This window comes from Talpa europaea (assembly GCF_964194135.1).
Source record: "Talpa europaea genome assembly, chromosome: 5".
Lineage (NCBI taxonomy): Eukaryota > Metazoa > Chordata > Mammalia > Eulipotyphla > Talpidae > Talpa > Talpa europaea.
The window spans coordinates 120216456-120239455 of NC_140071.1; the positions used below are offsets into that span (position 1 = coordinate 120216456).

General features: G+C 37.4%; 1 protein-coding gene across 2 annotated transcripts in view; it reads right to left on the bottom strand.

Annotated features, from left to right (window-relative positions):
- Positions 1-271: 271 nt before the first annotated feature.
- SLC30A9 (solute carrier family 30 member 9) overlaps positions 272-23000 on the bottom strand; it is a gene marked incomplete at both ends in the record, with an annotated part of 73781 nt that continues 51052 nt past the window's right edge. For both annotated transcript variants that reach the window (XM_084233563.1, XM_084233562.1), the window contains 4 exons: positions 272-316; positions 14845-14958; positions 18012-18141; positions 22016-22181. In XM_084233563.1, coding sequence (XP_084089689.1) covers positions 272-316; positions 14845-14958; positions 18012-18141; positions 22016-22181 — 455 coding nt within the window. The remainder of the gene's footprint in view (positions 317-14844; positions 14959-18011; positions 18142-22015; positions 22182-23000) is intronic.

Consider the following 23000-nt stretch of genomic DNA (forward strand, 5'->3'; position numbering starts at 1 on the left):
TAAAATGAGAAATTGTGAAAAATTTAAGTAAATGTCTCTTACTAAAACAAAAAGAAAAAACCATGATTTTCAAATTAATTCAACTTGTAATATGTCTCATAGAAATATGAAGTCATTTTAATTCTGTGGACTGTTGAATTGCCTTTACATAAAGTATTTCCTCATCTTTAAAAACATGGCTTCTGAATGGCATTAACTCCTTCCGGGTGCGAGATCAGGCTTGACAAACTTGTTTCCAAGATTCCCTCCAAGATGATTCATTCCATCACATCTACAGTATCTCCAAATCTACATGTCGAACTTCAGGATTTCGTTTCTGAAAGGAAAAATCACCACCACATTATTCTTAACAAAACAAAATCTTCCTTTGTTTATTTTGGTCACTAAAGCCACTGAAACCACCTGATTAAGCTACTTCATTGTAGCATACTGGCATATTTGCATAAGGAAAAAATAAGATCAATAGATGAATAGAGTAAGTAGTTCCCCCACCTCCATGTATGCAACAAGCATTACAAAGCCCTGGTACTTGCTCTGGTTTGTGATGAAAAGAAAATCACTATATTTATTTTTAAAGATTTATGTATTTATTTATTTATGCGTACAAGAATTGGGATATAGGCCAGATGTGCGGGGCCGGGTGTGGGGGGCGGTGGGGGGAGGATTCACCAGAATAGGTAAGTGGGGAGCAAAACAGGCGAATCTACGGAAATACACTCCTCAGGGGAGCAGCGGGTGAGACAGGAGAGATCTGCTGCACCATGTGGATTATAGCCCTGGCTGGGGATCAAAATCATGCCACAGTGGCTGGCGATAGCTTGATAATGCTGAGGCTTTAACCCCTGTGCCACCAGAGAGGCCCCTTTAAAGCAATAATCAGGGCCTCCCCAGTGGTGCAGCGGTTGAGCACTGGGTTGCGAAGCTGCCCACAGCCTCTGCGGCGCCAGTTCGATCCCAGGCTGCTCCCCGGCCACTGAAGGAGGGTCCCACATGGCGAGTAGACCTCTCCTGTCGCCCGCTGCTCCCCTCAGCAGTGTACCTTGGTCCGTCTGCCTGCTCTGCTCCCCACTCTGGTGAATTCTCTCACCCTCCCATGCTTCTGACTGTACCCAGTGTTTGTATAAATAAATAAAAATAAATCTAAAATAAATAAAGCAATAATCAAAATAAGTAAATTGGTATTTACTTACCTAACATATTTTAGTAACAATTCATATAGCCTTGGGTCAGGTGCTGGACTAGAAAGTGTATCAGGGTATGACTATTAAATAAGAATCTGTTCCTGACCCTGAATGGCTCGGTTTAGCTAGGAAGACAAGTATAGCAATAACAATCTATGAGTAAAAACATGATGGCTAATAAGTTAATGTTTAATGAATACTTTTTGTCAAGTACTGTGTTAAGTAAGGGGCTTCAAATATGTGATTTGAAATCCTCATAATAATCCAATTATTTCCATTTTACAAATGGGAAAACTGAATTTTGAAAAAGTTAAACTGCCCAAAGTCATACAGCTAGTAAGTGATGAAGGGAGGACAGATTCAGGCCTGACTTCATACTCTAAGTTCCTAACAATTACAATGTACTAAATGATAACTCTGGGAATAAAAGTGCGAGATGTACTGTATTACTTTGAGATCCAGAAGGACTTCCCTGAGGATATAATAATAATATCTATGTGAGATTTGAACGCAGTGAGTTTTCCAGACAAACGATAAAGAAGATCTAAGTAGAAGAAACAGCATTAACACAGTCAGACAGTCTAGAAAGTAAGCTTTGCTATGTACTAACAGAATGGTACAGTTTGCAAAGAAGTTGCAAAAAATGGCAGAGTTACAGTCTCCCTGGTGGCACAAGGGGTTAAGTCTCAGCACTATGACGCTATCAGCAGCCACTGCTGCATGAGTTCAATCCCCAGCCAGGGAGATAACCCACAAGGTGCAGCAGACCTCTCCTTACTGCTCCCCACAGTGTATTTCAGTAGAGCCACCTGTTCTGCCTCTGGTGAATCTTCTCACATACATAAACCCGCACCCCGCATGTCTGGTCTACATGTATGCTCCTGTATGCATGAATAAATAAAATAATTTTTTTTTAAAAAGGGGAGAGTTAGTAATGAGGTTGGACAGGTGAGCAGAGGTCAAATTATAAAAAATCTTAAATTCCTGCTTAAGGAATTTCAAAACAATAAAAAAATCTTTATTATATTTCTACTTTATGTTAGGCACTGAAATATAAAATAATGAACAGGAAACAAACAGTATCTCTCCTCAATGAATTTACAGCTACTGGTGAAGATAAGTAATCAGGTGATTACAAGTCTATGACAACATAACAAATTAAAGGGTTTTGGCATTTTTCCCCTCTGGGTACATAAAGGAAGTTTACCTAGTTCAATTTTGGGAAAATGAAAAGTGTAATAAAATGTAATATAATGATACTGTAAGAATGGAGGGCAGAAGAGAATGTAAATAAGATAACTAAATATATACCTATCAAAGAAAAAACAAATGATGTCAAAGCAGGTAGAGAAAAAACTTAGATGTAAAATCTATCCATAAATATAAAAGAAATACTGAAAGTATTAAACATTGGTTATTCTCAGAAGCAGATTTAAAGATTTAGAAGGGTGAAGCAGTTGACACTTCTGATATAAGCTCTTCAGTTCTGTTTAACTTAATAAATTTTGAATAAATATAGAAAGATAAATCAGAAGAGTAAAAAAGCTCCTCTGATTTTGATAATCATCCCGGTTAATTGTGACCTTAAGTAAATAATATCCTAGAAACATAGGTATATTTCTCATATTAAAGAAATTCAGTTATCAAACAAAATTCTGGTAAGTTACTGGAGTTTAGCTCCCACTATTCTATTGAATGTACACTGAGATGTTTCTTATAATTAGTGTTGTTACTTTCCCCCTAGATCCTAGTGTGAGAGTGACCAAAAATCACAGAAAGCATACTTCTGTTCTCAATATTTTATCTCAAACTATTCTCTATGTCTAGAATTGCTTAAATTTCATAAGTAATAAAGATTTCCTCAAACAGAAATGAAACTGAATTTTATTTTCCTACTCCAATCAACCCTTTCTCATCCCATTATGACTTAGGAATTTTTACCAGGCAAGTCTGAAGTTATTTTATTTAAAAAGCACTATTAGTAGACTACATGTTCTAATAAGTTTTCCAAGAAAAGGCGACAAAAATTAATTTATTCTACTTTCTTAAAATCAAATTTTCAGAGAGAAAACTAATCAAATTCCTAAAATGCAGTCTACCCAATATAAAGCAGACACATGCAATATATGTTTGCTGACTAAATGAATAAAAGAACAGTATTAATATCTTTGTGTGTCTGGACCTAACAAGATATCATGTGCATAGTAAACACTGAATAAATATTTGTTTAAAATAATTGAAAATCAGTAATTGTTGTCCAACTTATAATTTTTATTCATTTATTCAACAAATATGTATTGATCTATTATGTCCCAGGCACTAGTCAATGCAAACTAGAACATTTTACACATCACAGACAGATTTTATTCCAACACTCATATTAGGGGAGATAAAACCAAACTATGTAATTTATTTTGCAATGTTATATACTCAAGTTAAGAAAATACTGTAGGAGGATGCAATTAGAGAAGCAAAAGACAAAGTAAAAGGGCAAAATATTTAACCAGAACATTACTTATAAATTTGCAAATGCTATGGCATCTTCCCACTGAATTAGTTACCAATAGTTATTTCAGCCCAAACACAAAAAATTTCCTGGAGAAATAGAGGAGGGTCTACACATGCACTGAAACATAGCAGTAGAACAAAAACTTTTAAGTTAACAGTTCAAAGAACTCTGCCTTCCTGGTGGCACTAGGGGTTAAGGTGCAACCTATGAAGCTATCAGCAGCCACTGCAGCACAAGTTCGATCCCCGGCCAGGGAGCTACCCACATGGCACAGCAGACCTCTTCTGACTCGCCCACTGTTACCCTCAGTAGTGTATTTCAGTGTATCCACCTGTTTGACTCCCCACTCTGTCTGTGGTGAATACTCTCACCACCCTTCACAACTCTGGCCTATAGCCCAGCTCTTGTATGCATTTGGGCAAGACAGGAGAGGTCTGCTGCGCCATGTGGGTTTCTCCCTAGCCGGATGGGGAGCAAACTCATGCTGCAGAGGCTGTAGATTGCTTCATAGTGCGGTGCTTAACCCCTTGCGCCACTAGGGAGGCCTAAATAAATAAATCTTTAAAAAAAAGTATCACCTATTCTAATATTTGGATCAATGCATTACTCAACAGAGATAAGCACTCAACTAACAGTATTTGTGCATAATTTTATCACTGAGTGTGGCCTTGCAAACTAATTCAATAATTATTAAAATTTAAACTTAAAGGACAACCATACTTAGATACTAAAAAGGAGGAACTATGCTAGTATACAAAATTTTAATTTTCCAAAACAAAATCAGCTTTATTTTCACAAACAAGAATTACATTCATTTATTCTTTAGATTTGGTAGCTCAACTATGAAAAAATCTTTCCCTTTGACTTAAGATTAATTATGTCTCATTAGCTTAGCCAGAGATGTTTCTACCTGAAAGTGCTATTTAAAAATGGTGTCCAAATTGAATAAATTATATAATTCAAAACCACTTTGAGATAGTTCAGTCTATTAATGATTTAAACAGCTTCTAATTAAAGCACAAAGTTAGCTAAATAAAAGTAAACTTATCTGATTGTAAGTAGTATAAATATAGTTTAGAATGACCAATTTGTTAATTATTCTCATACCTGACTGCTGATTTATAAAGCTAAAGATTTAGCTTAAAAGTCCATTATCTTCCTTGCTAGGGTAATAAAAACAGAACAGAAAAGCAATTCTCATGTCACCTTGTGCAAAAATAATCACCTCACATTTTATTTACAACAGTGGTTCTTAAAGTGGACCAAGTATCATTGGGATCCTGAGATCTATTCTAGGGAAGTCCAGTGCCAAAATTGTTTAATAATAACACTGTTATTTGCCTTTTTTACTATGCTAACATTTTCCCTCATGGTATAAAAGAAATTATGGATGAAACTGCTGTCACCTTTGCACAAGTCAAAGCAAATGGCATAAAACTATACTGGAAGTCTTTGTGCTCCTTTTCTGGTAATTTCATTTTAAAATAGCCTTCTTGAAATAGTAAAACATATTGATTTTTTTTTCAACATTTATTTATGCATACAAGAGCTGGAGTACAGGCCAGAGATGCAGAGTGGGTGAGAGGATTCACCAGAGATACAGTGGGGTACAGAACAGGCAGACTGAATAAAAATACACTGCTGAAGGGAGCAGCAGGCAAGACAGGAGAGGTCTGCTGCACCATGTGGGTTGCTCCCTGGCCGGCCGGGGATTGAACTCATGCTGCAGAGGCTGCAGATTGCTTCACAGTGTTGTGCTGTTGCGCCACCAAGGAGGTCCTGTTTTGATTTATTAAACCTCAACCCTGAAGTACACTTAAAAATATTCTATGACAATATGGAAAGAATGGATAAAGTCCTTCTGCTTCATACTGAAGTTTGATGTTATCAAAAGGAAAAGCACTTGTGTGACTGCTTGAGTTATGAGCTGAACCAAATGCTTTCTCCAAACACCCTTTCACTTGAAAGAATAAAAGTGGGTATTCATTTGTGGGCATCTGACAGGCAACTTCTTTTAAAAATGAACAAATTATTCTGTTACTTCAAGGAAAATAACTAACAGTATTTGTTGCTAATAATAAAATGCAACCCTTCAAGTGAAAATTAGGATGTTGAAAAAAAATTCATACCACTACCATTAAGTCTTACATCTTCCCTATACTGGGTCTTAACAGCTTCCCAATACTTAGAAATGTATCAACATTTAAAAGATGTGCAACGGAGGGGGCGGAGCAACATGGCGGCGAGGAGACGCTGCGAGTAAGATCTCCCATTAAAAAAAGTTAATAGGGAGGAAAAGCGGCAGGTCCCAGTGAGAACTGGGACACGGAAGATAAACGGACGACTCCAGCAAACTGCCCAAAGAAGAAAGTTGCCATAAAAGAGGACGAGAAGGGAGGGAAGCGCAGAACCCTGCTCCCCTCCCCCGCCCACAAAGTCGGCACTCTCCGACTGGCAGAGAGGAGGGAAACAACAAACCAAAACGGCCAACAAGAAAAACGGACGCAGCAAGTGGGAATGCGAGTGGAAAGGAACTATTTCAGCCACCACACCCCGTGAACGGGAGCTGTGGAGAACCCTGCAGGATCCGACGCGGAGGTGAGCTCCAGGCGCCATTAAAGAGAGCCCCGCCCCCCAGGAGGAGACCAGCACCAGCACACAGCCCCGGCCGCCCGGTAAGCTTGCGCGGAAAGCGGCGCGGATCCGGACCGGATCGCAGCTGCCCAGGTCCCCGCGCCTGCGACCTAGGCTTGCGGGGAGACGGCGGAGGCCCTCCCTGAGTGAGCAGGAACAAGGCGCCCAGGCAGGGAAGCGGGATTCAAAAGGCGCCATTCCCGCGCCACTGATCTGGGCTACAGCCCGCGTCCTGGAACTGAGGGCTTTGGAACTGAGACCCGGTGCACGAAATTAGGGGCGTGGGTTCCCCACGACGGTGGGGCACAAGGCAGACACAGCACCCCAAAGCCGTTGAGGTGTACCCTACCATCCCCGCTCTGCTCCCTGTCCCACGGGGTGGAAAATCAGCTCCCCAAGGGCTCTAGGAGAGATCTCTGGCGCCACCTAGCGACTTGAAGCCAGCACAGGCTCCTGAAGGAGCTAGTGGCCAGCTGGGGAGTTAGCCCACACCGGGCCCCTTCCGAACAAGTAGTCTGAGCCCACAGGGAGAGCGAGCACCCACAGCCGGGGCAGATCAGGCGCGCAGAAGAGTGTGCCTGAGACCAGACGCGCAGGGAGTGTGTCCCACATCACCATTTTAGAACAGGCACATTTCTTCAGTAAAGACTACCGGCAGAAGGCTTCCTCAGGAGCCAGAGGTGAGTGGGGGAAGTTCGCCCACGCCAGACCCCCTCTGGCCTGCAGTCCAAGCCCAGAGGGGGAGCAGGAACCCACCACCGGGGCAGACCAGGCGCACAGGGGAGTGTGTCCCCACATCGGCATTTTAAAACAGGGACCTTTCTCCAGTAAAGACTGCTTGAAACTGACAGATGACTCCTGGAGGAACCAGAGGGGAGCAGAGAAGCCCACCCAAGATGTCGGCCAGTCCCAACAACACAGTGTCCCAACGCATACGGCAAATTAGAAAACAGACAGTAGGGAGGAGAAGAACCACACGCAACCTAGCAACTCTCCAGAGAAAAAGCACACCACAAAAAGAAAACCAGCCCCCAGATTGCAACGACAATAACTTGGAAGAATTTCTGAGCCTTCCAGAAAGAGAATTTAAAATTGCCGTGATTAAAAAACTGACAGAAGTCATAAAGGAAAACAATGATAAGGGAAAAATAATCAACGATCAGAAGAATGCAATTGAGTCCCTAGAGAGGGAAAACAATGGTCAGAAGAAAGAAATTGAGTCCCTAAAGAGGGAAGTAAAAGAAATGCAGGAGATCAAAGAATTAATGGAAGAACTAAAGAATTCTGGGAAAAGCAATGAAAGCAGAATAGATGAAATGGAAGAACGAATAAGTAATCTTGAAGACACAGAAATAAAAAGAACTAAAACAGAAAAGGACAGAGAAGTACGAAGGAAAAAGAACGAGGAAAGACTTCGGGAACTATCTGACTCCATGAGGAAAGGAAATATAAGAGTTATAGGAATACCAGAAGGAGAGGAGAGAGATGTAGGAACAGAGAAAATATTCAAAGAGATAATTGAAGAGAACTTCCCAAATGTGAAGAAGGAGCTGAAAATTGATATACAAGAAGCAAGAAGAACACCAAACTTCCACGACGAAAGGAAAAATACAGCAAGACACATAATAGTAAAGCTCCCAAGAATCCAGGACAAGGAAAAAATAATGAAGCTGGCAAGAGGGAAGAAACAGATAACATTCAAAGGAAAACCAATCAGGCTGACATCAGACTTCTCCGAAGAAACACTACGGGCAAGGAGAGAGTGGAGGGACATAGTCAACAGACTCCAAGAAAACAGATGCCAACCAAGAATACTCTATCCCGCAAAGCTCTCCTTCCTCTTTGAAGAAAGAATACGGACCTTCCCTGACAAACAGAAACTCCGGAATTTCATTGCAACTAAACCCCCACTCCAAAAAAATACTACAAGGAGTCCTAAAGCCAGAACCTCAGAGAGACGAATAACAATGAAAGAAGGCCAAAAAAAAAAAGTTATTACAAGAATAAATAAATAAAATCAAAGGAAAGACAAACACAATGGCAAATACAGAAGCTAACATATCAATATTAACTCTAAATGTAAATGGACTAAACTCTTCAATAAAAAGACACAGAGTTGCAGCCTGGATTAAGAAACAAAACCCAACCTTTTGCTGTCTCCAGGAAACACATTTAGCTACAAAAGATAAAAATAGGCTCAAAGTTAAAGGATGGAAAACAATCCTACAAGCGAATGGACCAAAAAAGAAAGCAGGAACAGCTATACTTATATCAGATAAAACAGATTTCAAACTCAAAAAGATAAAAAGAGACCCCAATGGTCACTACATTATGATCAAGGGGACAATACTTCAAGAAGAAATAACACTCATTAACATATACTCACCAAACGAAGGAGCACCAAAATATATCAGACAACTGTTGTCCTCTCTGAAAACAGACATCAGAGAAAACACATACGTAGTGGGAGACTTCAACACACCACTATCAACAATGGATAGATCAACAAGACAAAAAATAAGAAACCAAAGCTCTAAATAAGGACCTAGAGCAATTGGGCTTAACAGACATCTATAGAACACTAAACCCCAAAAAAACGGAGTACACATTTTTCTCAAGCGCACACGGATAATTCTCCAGGATCGATCACATACTGGGGCACAAGACAAACATCAACAGATACACCAAGATTGAAATCATATCAACCATCTTTTCTGACCATGAAGGCATCAAACTAGAAATAAACCATAAAAAGAAGGCAAGGAACTTTCCTACCTCATGGAGATTAAAAACCACACTACTGGAAGACCATTGGACTAATGAGGAGATCAAAGAAGAAATTAAAAAATTTTTTGAATTGAACGACAAGGAGGACACCAATATCCTAAATGTATGGGATGCAGCAAAAGCAGTAATAAGAGGAAAATATATAGCAATAGAAGCTCACATCAAGAAACAAGAAAGAACGCAAAGAAACAACCTAATCTCGAAGCTCAAAGATCTAGAAAAAGAACAACAAAAAAACCCCAAAACCAGTAGAAGAAAAGAAATAATAAAAACCAAAGCAGAAATAAATGAAATTGAAACTAAAAAAACAATCCAAAAGATCAATGAAACCAAGAGCTGGTTCTTTGAAAAAATCAATAAAATAGACAAACCCCTAGCCAGGCTCACAAAGGAAAAAAGGGAGAAAGCACAAATAAACAGGATCATCAATGAAAGAGGAGAAATCACAACGGACACAGCAGAAATCAAAAGAATAATCAATAACTACTATGAACAGTTATATGGAAACAAGTTTAACAATCTAGAGGAGATGGACAAATTCCTACAACTCTACAATCACCCAAAGCTAGATAAAGAAGAAATAGAACACCTAAACAGACCAATTACAATTAGCGAAATTGAAATGGTAATCAAAAACCTCCCCAAAAACAAAAGCCCAGGACCTGATGGATTTACAAATGAATTCTACCAAACATTCAGAGACGAATTAGTGCCTATCCTTCACAAACTCTTCCAAAAAATTGAGAAGGAAGGGACAATACCAAACACGTTTTATGAAGCCAACATTACACTAATACTAAAACCGAACAAGGACAACACAAAAAAGGAAAACTACAGGCCAATCTCCTTAATGAACACTGATGCAAAAATCCTCAATAAAATTTTAGCTATCAGAATCCAACAATGTATCCATAAGATAATTCACCATGACCAAGTAGGATTCATTCCAGGGACACAAGGATGGTTTAACATCCGAAAATCAATCAACGTTATCCAACACATCAACAAAAAGAAATATAAAAACCATATGATAATATCAATAGATGCTGAGAAAGCTTTCGACAAAGTGCAACACCCATTCATGATAAAAGCCCTTGAAATTCTTGGGATACAAGGAACATACCTCAACATCATAAAGGCCATCTATGACAAGCCAACAGCCAGTATCATTCTCAATGGTGAAAAGCTGAAAGCAATTCCATTAAGATCTGGAACAAGACAAGGATGTCCACTCTCACCACTGCTTTTCAATATAATACTGGAAGTCCTAGCCAGGGCAATAAGACAAGAGAAAGACATCCAAGGAATCCAAATAGGAAAAGAAGAAGTCAAACTATCACTATTTGCAGACGATATGATATTATACATAGAGAACCCCAAAAACTCCACAGAAAAGCTAATTCAACTCATCAATCAGTTCAGTAAAGTGGCAGGATACAAAATCAACACGCAAAAGTCAGTAGCCTTCCTATACACAAACAATAATTCTGAAGAAGAAGAAATCAAAAAAACCATCCCTTTTGTTATTGAAACAAAAAAAAAATCAAATATTTGGGAATAAATCTAACAAAAGAGGTAAAGGACCTATACAAAGAAAACTATAAAACACTGTTAAAAGAAATAGAAGAAGACACAAAGAAATGGAGAGACATCCCCTGCTCATGGATTGGAAGAATAAACATTATTAAAATGGCCATCCTTCCAAAAGCAATATACAGATTCAATGCTGTTCCAATCAAAATTTCAATGTCATTCTTCAAAGAAATAGAACAATTATTGATGAAATTCATATGGAATCACAAAAAACCCCGAATAGCCAAAGCTCTCCTGAAAAAAAAAGAAGGGAAATGGAGGCATCACACTCCCAGACTTCAAACTCTACTACAAAGCCATAATCATCAAAACTGCATGGTATTGGAACAAGAACAGACATACAGACCAATGGAATCGAATAGAAAATCCAGAAATAAACCCACAGATTTATGGTCAACTAATCTTTGACAAAGGAGCAAAGAATATGCATTGGAGCAAAGAAAGTTTGTTCAATAAATGGTGCTGGGAAAACTGGGTCGCTACATGCAAAAGAATGAAGCTTGACCACTACCTCACACCATACACAAAAATCAACTCAACATGGATTAAAGAACTAGACATAAGACCTGAAACCATAAAATATATAGAAGGAAATATAGGCAAAACACTACGTGATTTGCATATCAAAGACATCTTTACAGACACATCACCCAAAGCAGTGATAGTGAAGGCAAAGATAAACAGCTGGGACTACATCAAATTAAAGAGCTTTTGCACAGCAAAAGAGACAATAACAAAAACAAAGAGAAACCCCACCGACTGGGAGAACATTTTTGCACCCAACACTAATGATAAAGGACTGATCACAAAAATCTGCAAAGAGCTGATGAGACTCAACAACAACAAAGAAAATAATCCAGTCAAAAAATGGGCAGAAGAGCTAAAAAGAAACTTCTCTGAAGAGGAAATGCAAATGGCCAACAGGCATATGAAAAAATGTTCAACATCACTTGTCATCAGGGAAATGCAAATCAAAACTACCATGAGATACCATCTTACACCAGTGAGAATGGCACATATTAAAAAAACTAGCAACAACAAATGTTGGCGAGGGTGTGGAGAAAAAGGAACTCTTCTGCACTGTTGGTGGGAGTGCAAACTGGTCTAACCACTGTGGAAAGCTGTGTGGAGATTTCTGGACCTACTAAACATAGAGCTTCCATATGATCCAGCAATTCCACTCCTAGGTATTTACCCAAAGGACACAGAAACATCAATTCCAAAGAACACCTGCACCCCTATGTTTATAGCAGCACTGTTTACAATAGCTAAGCTTTGGAAACAACCCAAATGCCCAAAAATAGATGACTGGATCAAGAAGATGTGGTACATATATACCATGGAATATTACTCAGCATTCAAAAAAGATAAACACATGCAATTTGCAGCAACATGGATGGCGCTGGAAGGGATCATGCTCAGCGAAATAAGCCAAAAAGAAAAAGAAAAATACCGGATGGTCTCACTCATAGCAGGAATCTAGAAAACTTAAATAAGGGACCAGGAAAATGAATATAAGAAAGTGAAAATCAAAATCAACAAAAAACTATGAACCAGAGACACTTTTAGGGGGGCGGGGGCGGGAGGGGAGGGATTGGGGTCAGAATGGGGGGGCTGCAATTATATGGGGAATATAACAATAAAATTTATAAAAAATAAAAAATAAATAAAAATAAAAATAAAAGATGTGCAAAAATTCAACCAATATTTTCCAAATGCCAATTCATTATGTTATAGAATCATGCATTGGCAAATGATTCCCTTAGAGTACAAAGACTGACCGAGTTTAAATATAACAGTGGATAGTAAGAATTGTAATCAAAGAGGGGCTCCTAACATTTACCCGCAGCTACTTAGAAGGTAACCTCTAAGCCTCTGAAATGTCCTGCCTGATAATTATGTCCTTAGTTATCTTGAGAGCAGTGATCTGCTCTAACTCCAGAAGTGGCTGCTCCACCTCCAGAAGGAAGGTGTCAGCTTTCTTCAGGGCAGCTTGAGACTGAAATGTTAGTTGCTCAGGCAATCAACTACAGAATCCCAGGAAAAAATCTCTGGACACTCTGAGTTCCCTGTTGGCAATACTCCATACAGACTATCAACACCTCGTTGTCAGGAGAGTAGCACTGTTCCTGACACAACATGGAGAGGACAACTGAATCCCCAAGTTTGGATCTCTGTCTTATGCACCTCTTCCCTTGGCTGGTTTGAATAGGTATCATAGTAAAAAAACCATAACTTTGTCTAGTAAAATCATTCAGAAAAATCTGTGAGTTCTAGTGAATTATCAAACCTGACTGTGGTCTTACCAATCCCTTTAAATTGCAATTAGTTAGAAATGAGGATAGTCTTGTACATTGTACCCTATGACTTCATAAACAGTATACTGAAAGTTCACTGATGCGGTTTTAGATTCCATACTGAAATCTTTAAGATTTCAGTAAGCTTTAAGAGGCTATCAGTTGTCAAATTTTGGTGTAGTATTAAAAGAGAATAAAACAATTATCTGAAAAAGCAGTTAAGAGTACTTAAAAAGATTTCCTCCCTTTTCTTCATATTCTTCAACCAAACCAATACAACCAAACCAATATATGGCAACAGAATGAACACAGAAGTAGATGTGAGAATACAGCTACTTTAGATTTTTGCAAAAATATGAAACAGTACCACCTCTCACTATTTTTTCATTTTGGAAAATGTTATTTTTTGTTAAAATGTTATTTAAATGAGCTTTTAACAGGCTTATTATACTTTGTTAAATGAACAAATATCTTTAAATTTCTCAGTCTTAATTTATAATTTGAGGGCCTCCCTGGTGGCACAAGGGGTTAAGCACTGCACTGTGAAGCAATCTGCAGCCTCTGTAGCACGAGTTTGATCCCTCAGCCTGCCAGGGAGCAACCCACATGGCGCAGCAGTCCTCTCCTGACTCACCCGCTGCTCTCCTCAGCAGTGTAATTCAGTCAATCTGCCTGTTCTGCTCCCCACTCTGTCTCTGGTGAATCCTCTCACACCCCGCATCTCTGGCCTGCACCCCAGCTCTTGTATGCATAAATAAATAAATCTTTAAAAATTTATAATTGGATAAATCTAACTCAAAGCATCTTCGGGTCCTCAATAATTTTTACTTAAAGATTTATTTATGCATATTAACATAAAAAATCATCTTATTTGAAGTGATTTTATTAATCTGACCCAATATCTATATTTTAAAAGAAAAGACAGCAAAAGTAGTGATATATTTCCCTTCAAATTGTTTCCTTTAATTTTTAAACAAACTAAAGAATAGTCAACATCAACTGAAGAAAATACATACACTATATATGTTAAAGATCATTTATAAGCTTTACTCAATATTTCAATAAAATAACCAATAGGTTGTAATGATCACCAACTAAACAGAAACAAAGATAAAATAATGTGAGGTGGACTAAAAGCAAGATGTCCATGTATGTTTATGGTAACCTTCTCTTTTTCCTAACTTATGACCTTTTATTTTCTCTAAAATATTTTGAAATGCTTTTTTAAAACTTTTGAAATAACAAAATTTTTTTGACTATTTTAGAAGCTAAGCAAGCAGTATAAACTAGTGGCTAAAGGTACAGAACTTGGAGTTACATGTAGTTCAAATCCCAATTCCTGGCATCACTGTGGCCTAGGGGTTAACTGTCAGTGCTCCCACTGTGCAGGCCCATCACTACAGTATGAGTACAATCCCCAGCCAGGGAGCTGGCCCACATGGCGCAGCAGACCTCTCCTGTTTCATCCACTGTTCCCCTTGGCAGTATATTTATATCTATATATTTCAGTAGATCTGCCTATTCTGCTCCCCACTCTGTGTGTGGTAAATCCTCTCACCCTCCACCATCTGCCCTGCACCTCTGGCCAGCACACCAGTTCTTCTACACAATAATAGATAAAATCTTTTAAAAAAAATTCCCAATTCCCCTACTCCCTTTGGTAAATTATCCAATTTCTCTAGCCCAGTCATTTTCTCAACAATAATTTCCAATAGATCATGGGGTTACTAAGAACATTGTGTGTGTGTGTGTGTGTGTGCGCGCGCGTGCAATTAGCATAGTGCCTGGCACAGAGGAAGTACTCAAAAAATAGTTGAAATTATTATTAAAAAATTCATCTTACTTTCAGCTCCTTCTCAAGTCTATCTACTTCAGCTCCTAAAGTGTCAATAATATTCTCTCCATGTTTAAGCATAAAGGTCTCTAGTTCTTCAGGAGTTTTCACTTCCTGTATTTCCTATAAAGAAAATGAAGACAGAAAAACAAAATAAGTATTTAAAAAATCATGGTGGTATGGTGATGATTTCTTAAAAAAAAAAATAGCTTACTGTTACAAACATCATGAAGGTTAATGGAAAATTTAAAACTTTTAAGTCAAAGTCAATGGGCAACCTATTTCCAAAAAAAAGAATTTTTTTCAAGAAAAAGTAGGAAATCACAGCTTACACAGAAGTAGCATTACAAAATTAGTGGGAAAAAATGGACTATTCAATAAACAGTGCCAGGACTATTATTTTTTTATAGGAATAAAATATTAAATCTCTGTGTCAGACCTTTAAACAACTTTCAGTATATTAAAAATCTACCAGTAAAAAACCAACTCAAAATGGATTAAAGAACTAGACATAAGACCTGAAACCATAAAATACAAAGAAGGAAATAGAGGCGAAACATTACGTGATATGCACATCAAAGACATCTTTACAGACACATCACCCAAAGCAGTGATAGTGAAGGCAAAGATGAACAGCTGGGACTACATCAAATTAAAGAGCTTCTGCACAGCAAAAGAGACAATAACAAAAACAAAGAGAAACCCCACCGACTGGGAGAACATTTTGCACACAACACTAATGATAAAGGACTGATCACAAAAATCTACAAAGAGCTGAAGAGACTCAACAAAAACAAAGAAAATAATCCAGTCAAAAAATGGGTAGAAGAGCTAAAAAGAAACTTCTCTGAAAAGGAAATGCAAATGGCCAACAGGCATATGAAAAAATGTTCAGCATCACTTGTAATCAGGGAAATGCAAATCAAAACTACAATGAGATACCATCTTACACCAGTGAGAATGGCACCTATTAAAAAAACTAGCAACAACAAATGTTGGCGAGGTTGTATAGAAAAAGGAACTCTCCTGCACTGTTGATGGGAGTGCAAACTGGTACAACCACTATGGAGAGCTGTGTGGAGATTTCTGGACCTACTAAACATAGAGCTTCCATATGATCCAGCAATTCCACTCCTAGGTGTTTATCCAAAGGACACAGAAACATCAATTCCAAAGAGCACCTGCACCCCTATGTTTACAGCAGCACTATTTACAATAGCTAAGCTTTGGAAACAACCCAAATGCCCAAAAATAGATGACTGGATCAAGAAGATGTGGTACATATACACCATGGACTATTACTCAGCATTCAAAAAAGATAAACACATGCAATTTGCAGCAATATGGATGGAGCTGGAAGGGATCATGCTCAGCGAAATAAGCCAGAAAGAAAAAGAAATATACCGGATGGTCTCACTCATAGCAGGAATCTAGAAAACTTAAATAAGAGACCAGGAAAAAGAATAACTATAAGAAAGTAAAAATCAAAATCAACAAACAACTATGAACCAGAAACACTCTATGGGGGGCGGGGAAAGGAGGGATTGAGGTCAAAATAAGGGGGTTGTAATTGTATGGGGAATATAAAAATAAAATGTAAACTAAAAATAAATAAATAAATCTTTTGGGAAAAAAAAAAAAAAAACTCAAACCCAGTCAACTGAAAAAAAAAAAAAAAAATCTACCAGTAAAAAAGACACCATAAAACTTTTAGAAAAGAGAATATTTTTTGGTAATGGATAAGAATTTCTCAAGCAAGATAATAAAATGGATAGAGAAACTACAAATTTGACATTTAATTCATAATCACATTAAATCTTCTGTTCAATGAGGTAAAATGGAAATCACAAACTAGAAAAAGATATTTACTAAAATTAGTATCCAGTATATTTAGAATAAGATGCCTACAAATCTATCAAACCCTTGATTAACTAAAAAAACCAAAACTGAAGTAGAGGAAATTCCAATGGTCAATAAATTTCAGTGTTTATCAACCTTACTACTATCAGGAAATTAAAAATGTAAAAATAGGGCCTCCCCAGTGGCGCAGCGGTTGAGCGCTGGGTTGCGAAGCTACCCGCGGCCTCTGCAGCGCCGGTTCGATTCCCGGCTGCTCCCCGACCACGGGAGGAGGGTCCCACATGGCGCGCAGACCTCTCCTGCCGCCCGCTGCTCCCCTCAGCAGTGTACTTCAGTCCTTCTGTCTGCTCTGCTCCCCGCTCTGGCTCTGGTGAATTCTCTCACCCTCCCGCGCTTATGACTGTACCCAATGCATGTATAAAACAAAAACAAACAAACAAACAAATAAATAAAACATGCCTCTATTAAAAAAAAAAAGTTTAAAAGTATAAAAAAAAAGTAAAAATAACAAGATATTATTTATACTTATCACAATGATAAAAATTTCAAAACTGTCAATAAAATCTAGTAAGAATGTGCAGAAATAGATGGTAGAAATAAAACTGACACACCTTAAGAACAACCTCCCCGTATCTAGAGAAACTGAAGATATGTACACCTGATGGCCCCTATTTTATATTTAGCTACATAATTCCCTTACTAAGAAAACTGCCAAAAAGTATAGAAACTGAATGGAAGTGGTAGTTGTTAAATTCAGGAAAACTGTTTATTCTAGTGGAAGGGGAACAAGATCTAGAATGAAAAAAAAGGTCTTCGAGTGATTTTGTAATGATTTCTTTTTTTAAGATAAGCAAATAAAGGCAAGTGGTAAGCTCAACACTTTATAAATTCTTTTAACCTATTTTTAATGAAAAAGCTTGCATTCTGGAGTTACAGAAATCTAAAACCATATCTGACTCCATATTATGCCTCTGCAATTTTGGGAAAGTTCTTAATCTCTTTATCTCAATTTGCCTATATATAAAAATGAAAATATTATTTCTTTACCTCACAGGCTTGCTGAGAAATAAATTAGGTAACATATGTAAAATGCCTGGCATATAACAAGCATTTTAATAATAAGTTTGCTCTTCTGCTGTCTCCTCCAACCCATTCTATAGTAAATAAAAGGATCTCTGTCAAATTTTGGAACCCTAAGTAGTTGAAAGCTGAAATGACTCTAAGACCTGTAAAAGGAAAAGTTTCATTTTATTTACTTAAAAAGGAATTTTTCTAACCCTTGATTATATAAGAAAACAATAGACACATAAACTTACTTGAAGCATTTGGTCAAAATCTTGTTTTTCCAAATATGACCTTGTAACAACTCGTCCATCAAAATCTACTTCTGCCTTAAATCTTACTTTACCTAATCCCAGATCTGTGGCTTTAACATCATGAATTGCCCTGCAATCAATAAAAAAATGCATAAATTTATGTACACGTGCATGCAAAGTCAAGAATTTTTGTTCATCTTCGACAGTGATGAAAGTGGATTAAGATATGCTTTCAGAGTTAAATACCACCATTAAATGCCACCTACCATTTTCCAAACAAATGTCCATCTAGCTCTTTTGTATAGTGCTATACACAGATGCAAATGTAATAAATATAATTTTATGATTGCTTGTATATTTAGATATATAATTTCATGATTTGTATATACATAAATTGTGAAGTTTGTGATTTATGAAAAATCAACTCCTTTTTTTCCTGTTTTCAAAGTCTTTGAAAGTCTTCATAAAATTTTGTGACACACTCTATTAGGAGATAATAAGATACACTAATGCCATTTGCAGTAACATGGTTGGAGCTAGCAGGAATTATGCTCAGTGAAATAAGTCAGAAGGAAAAAGAAAAATATAGGATGGTTTCACTTATAGGAAGAATATAGGTGAGCCAAATAAGACATCGGGGGAAATATAATAACAATACAAAATAAAACAAAACAAAAAGAAACAGACAATTATAAACCAGGGACATCCTGCAGGGGAGGAGGAGGGAGAGGGAACAGAGGGAGGAAGACAGAAGCACAGGGGACTGTGGTGATGTTGCATGGGTGCACTGAAGAAAATTCTATGGGGGCTATACCTGAGGGACAGGGGCAGGAAGCAAACTTTGAGAACAATGAACAAGGGGGCCTCCCCTGGTGGCGCAGCGGTTGAGCGCTGGGCTGTGAAGCTGCCCGCAGCCTCTGCAGCGTCTGCTCGAACCCAGGCCGCAGGTGAGGGTACCACATGGTCGCAGACCTCTCCTGCTGCCCGCTGCTCCCCTCAGCAGTGTATTTCGTCGGTCTGTCTGTTCTGTTCCCTGCTCTGGCTCTGGTGAATTCTCTCACCCTCCTGCGCTTCTGACTACACAGTGCTTGTATAAATAAAATAAATCTTTTTAAAAAAGGGTAAAAAAAAAATTTAAAAAATAAAAATGAACAAGGTTGTAAAAAATATATTTAAAAAACAAAAGAAAAAAAGAAACAAAAAGAAAGTAACAATTACCTAAAGGGACTGATATGGGGAATAATGAGCCAACATTTATAAAATGCTTAATACAGTACCGACTACATAACGGGCATTTAATGAATGCCTTTCATCAAGTAGGTAAGATTGCACCTTTACAGATAGATGATAAAATGGCCTCATAGGGACATAAGAGACTTGCCCAAGGAAATTCAGTTAGTTGATAGTAGAGCTTGGACTTATCCCGAGATCTTCAGATACCCAAACCCAATGATTGTTCCAATATACCACTTTGGCTCAAAGAAGCAAATGCTCAAGTATAACAACTTTTCATCCTTCCTGCTTATCTCAGGAATCCAGCTTCCCTAGACAACTGTTAAGAAATTCTTTTCTTGGGCCTCCCCAGTGGCGCAGCAGTTGAGCGCTGGGTTGAGAAGCTGCCCGCAGCCTCTGCAGCGCCGGTTCAATCCCCGGCTGCTCCCCAGCCACCGGAGAAGGGTCCCACATGGCGCGCAGACCTCTCCTGCCGCCCGCTGCTCCCCTCAGCAGTGTACTTCAGTCCTTTTGCCTGTTCTGCTCCCCGCTCTGGCTCTGGTGAATTCTCTCACTCTCCCGCGCTTCTGACTGTACCCAGTGCTTGTATAAATAAATAAATTAAATAAATCTTTACAAAAAACGTTATCTTTAAAAAAAAAAAAGAAAGAAAGAAGAAAAAAATAAATTCTTTTCTTTCCATGGCAATTACTATAACATTTTTTTCTTTACAGAACATATACAAAAATAAACACTGTGAATTCTGGGGACATAGAGAACTACCGGGGAAACAAATCTAAAAGAAACTCCAAATACTCCTTAAGAGTGATCCTCTATTTAAATAGAGTCTAAAATTCATTACCCAAAGATGTATATTTATGAAATATCTAGGGTAAAATGAAGAACTAATTATTTAATATTTATAAAGTTATAGATGCCCAATTTGAAACAAAATAAAACCTGTTGGGATTGGCAAGAGACTATATAATTTATTCATGTAAAGACAATAAAATATAAAAATTTTATCTACTTGAGTCCTTTCAAAATATTTAAAATTTTCATTTTTGACTAAAATTTAAATAGCGGCAAATGAAAATATTTTGTAAAATTTCCCTTATTTTTTCATACTGGTTTGCAGATACAAATTATGATATGCAGCTCCTATCATGGCTTCTAATGACCCTGTCTCCTGTGTTCAATGCAACTATGTAATCCTCTCTCTTGGAATGTGTGTTAGACCTAGTGACTTACTCCTAGCCAACAGAATATGGCAAAATGATGAGATGTCATTTCCAAACTAGATATGAGACTTTGTCTTGGTCATACTCAATCTACTGCCTTTTCAGCTTTCACTCCTCAATTAAGCAGGATACTATGCTGAAGAGGCCCATGTAACCAGAAGCCATATTCTGTCAATAACTGCATAAACTTTGAAGCAGAGTCTTCCCCAAGAAATAGCAATATGCTTTGATTACACCTTGATTACAGTCTGTGAAAAACCAGAAACAGTGATCCCAGGCAAACCAGGGCTAGATTTCTGATCCATGTAACTATGAGATAATACATGTTTTCAGTCATTAAGTTTTGGAGTAATTTGTCACAGAGTAGTAAATAACTAATGCTCTGTTTAAAAAACTGTGTGAATTTTCTGGGTTACTAACATGTTTTCTCCCAAGCAATTTAATCTACAGATCTTCACTCTTCCAGAAAATTTGCCAGTGAGTCTTCCCTTTGCAGCGCTTTTTTAAGAGTTTAAGTCTAAGAGATATATGCAAAATTATAAACATAGGCACCAATTCATTCTGTAAGGTCAGTCATTATCTTGATACCTAAAGCAAAGATATCACAAAGAAAGGATATTTAATATGGATTATCTCACAGTAAATTACTAAGCCTAATACTGATTCTAACAATGCTCAGTCGTTAATCTTGATCCAGCTATGTAACTACTTTTCAAGATTAAACATGTATAGCTTAGAATATAAATCTAGTCTACTGATTCAGACATAAAAGTCATTCTTAAAAGATTTAGCTTAAATATTTACTCTAAAATAAAGAAGAAATACATTATTTTATCCTTTTTTATAGGTAATATTGGTTTATAACATTGTGTATATTTCAGAAAAACAGGATCCCACCTCTTCAAATGTATGTTACCACAAAATTTAAAATTTAATATATATTATGTGGCTAATGGAAAATTGGGATCTTAAAGTTTTGTCCCTTCCAATTCAGACTGTTGCCGAATTTCACTCTAAAAAACTATTAAAACTCTGTCTCTTCTTATTATTTCTTAAGTCTTCAGATTTTTATTCTTATTTAAATAATATAAATTATAAGGAAAACATTTCAAAAGGAATATAAATTATATTTAATATGGTAAGCATTTCCCCAAGAATAAAAATCTTAAATTTAATACATTCAATTTGCAATTATAATACAAATATAAGGCAAATATAAATAAGAAACTTCCACATATGGGATTCCAGACAAAAGAGGCAACTACTTTGCAAACATCTGTCCCCATTACATCATCTAACTGTACTTTATTCTAAAATTTAAAGATTTGCAAAATTTAAAAGGAAACTTAGGGAGATTCCCAATTCATTCATTTACTTTCTTGTGAAGTTGCAATCTTGAAAAGAGATTAAAAAGTTCCGAAGGTTAGGAATCCAAAGCCTCCTTTGAAAATATTTACAAACAAGCATACTAGGAAATACAACTATAAGATATACTAATTGTATTTCTTAATATGTTTTGCAATCCTAACAGCATCACCATTATAAACTGACCTTACTGAGGGGTCGTTCTCCAGAAGTTCAGTAAGCCGCTGTACTTGTTCTGGCTGGATGGATCGCCCTAATAGTGCTTCTGTATTAGTGTAGATGAGGAATGCTGAGACCACACCTAGTAAGGTGCCTACACCCAAAGAACCTAGACTGTCATACAGTGGATTGCCTAAATAAAGCACATAAGATGTTAGTAAATTAACATTTTCTGTTATTTTAGTGAATTTTAGTAAGCAAAGAACCAGAATTGGCAAATCAAGGAACTTAAAATAATTTCTAACTCCTTTAGTAACTTCTAATATTTTTACTATACTACTAAAAGTGTTCTCGCTTCATATTACACAAGAAGTATTAGTGGTCTAATATTTTAAGATCTAGTTCATTACATGGGTCAAGATTCTGAGTATTTTCAGATTAGTCACATTGTGTGTGTGTGTGTTTGTGTGCACACATTTCTTTTACATTTAAGTAGCACTTTTCCCATCCCAAATTGACAAAACAATTGAGATCAATCAAAAGCTGAAAAAACCATTTCTGAGGGGTCTGATTCTTAGCAAGGTTCTGAGAGAAAATGAAGCCATGTAAAGTTAGTGCTATTCTAGATACAAATAATTCACTGCATGCTATGGGTATAAAGCAGTGATTCTCAAAGCATAGTCTCTTGGGGTCTCCCTGGTGGTGCAGGGGTTAAAGTCTCAGCTCTATCAAGCTATCACCAGTCACTGCAGCTTGAGTTCAATCCCCAGCTAGGGAGCTAACCCACATGGCGCAGCAGACCTCTCCTGTCTCGCCCACTGCTCCCCTCAGCAGTGTTATTTCAATAAATATCCCCACTCTGTCTCTGGTGAATCCTCTCACCCCACCCGACTCCCTGAACCTCTACTCATGTCCCAGTTTTTGTATGCACAAATAAAAATAAATCATTGAAAAAAAAAAGTGTAGTCTTTTGAACAGTAGAACCATTATCACATTTGATAACTTGGTGAAA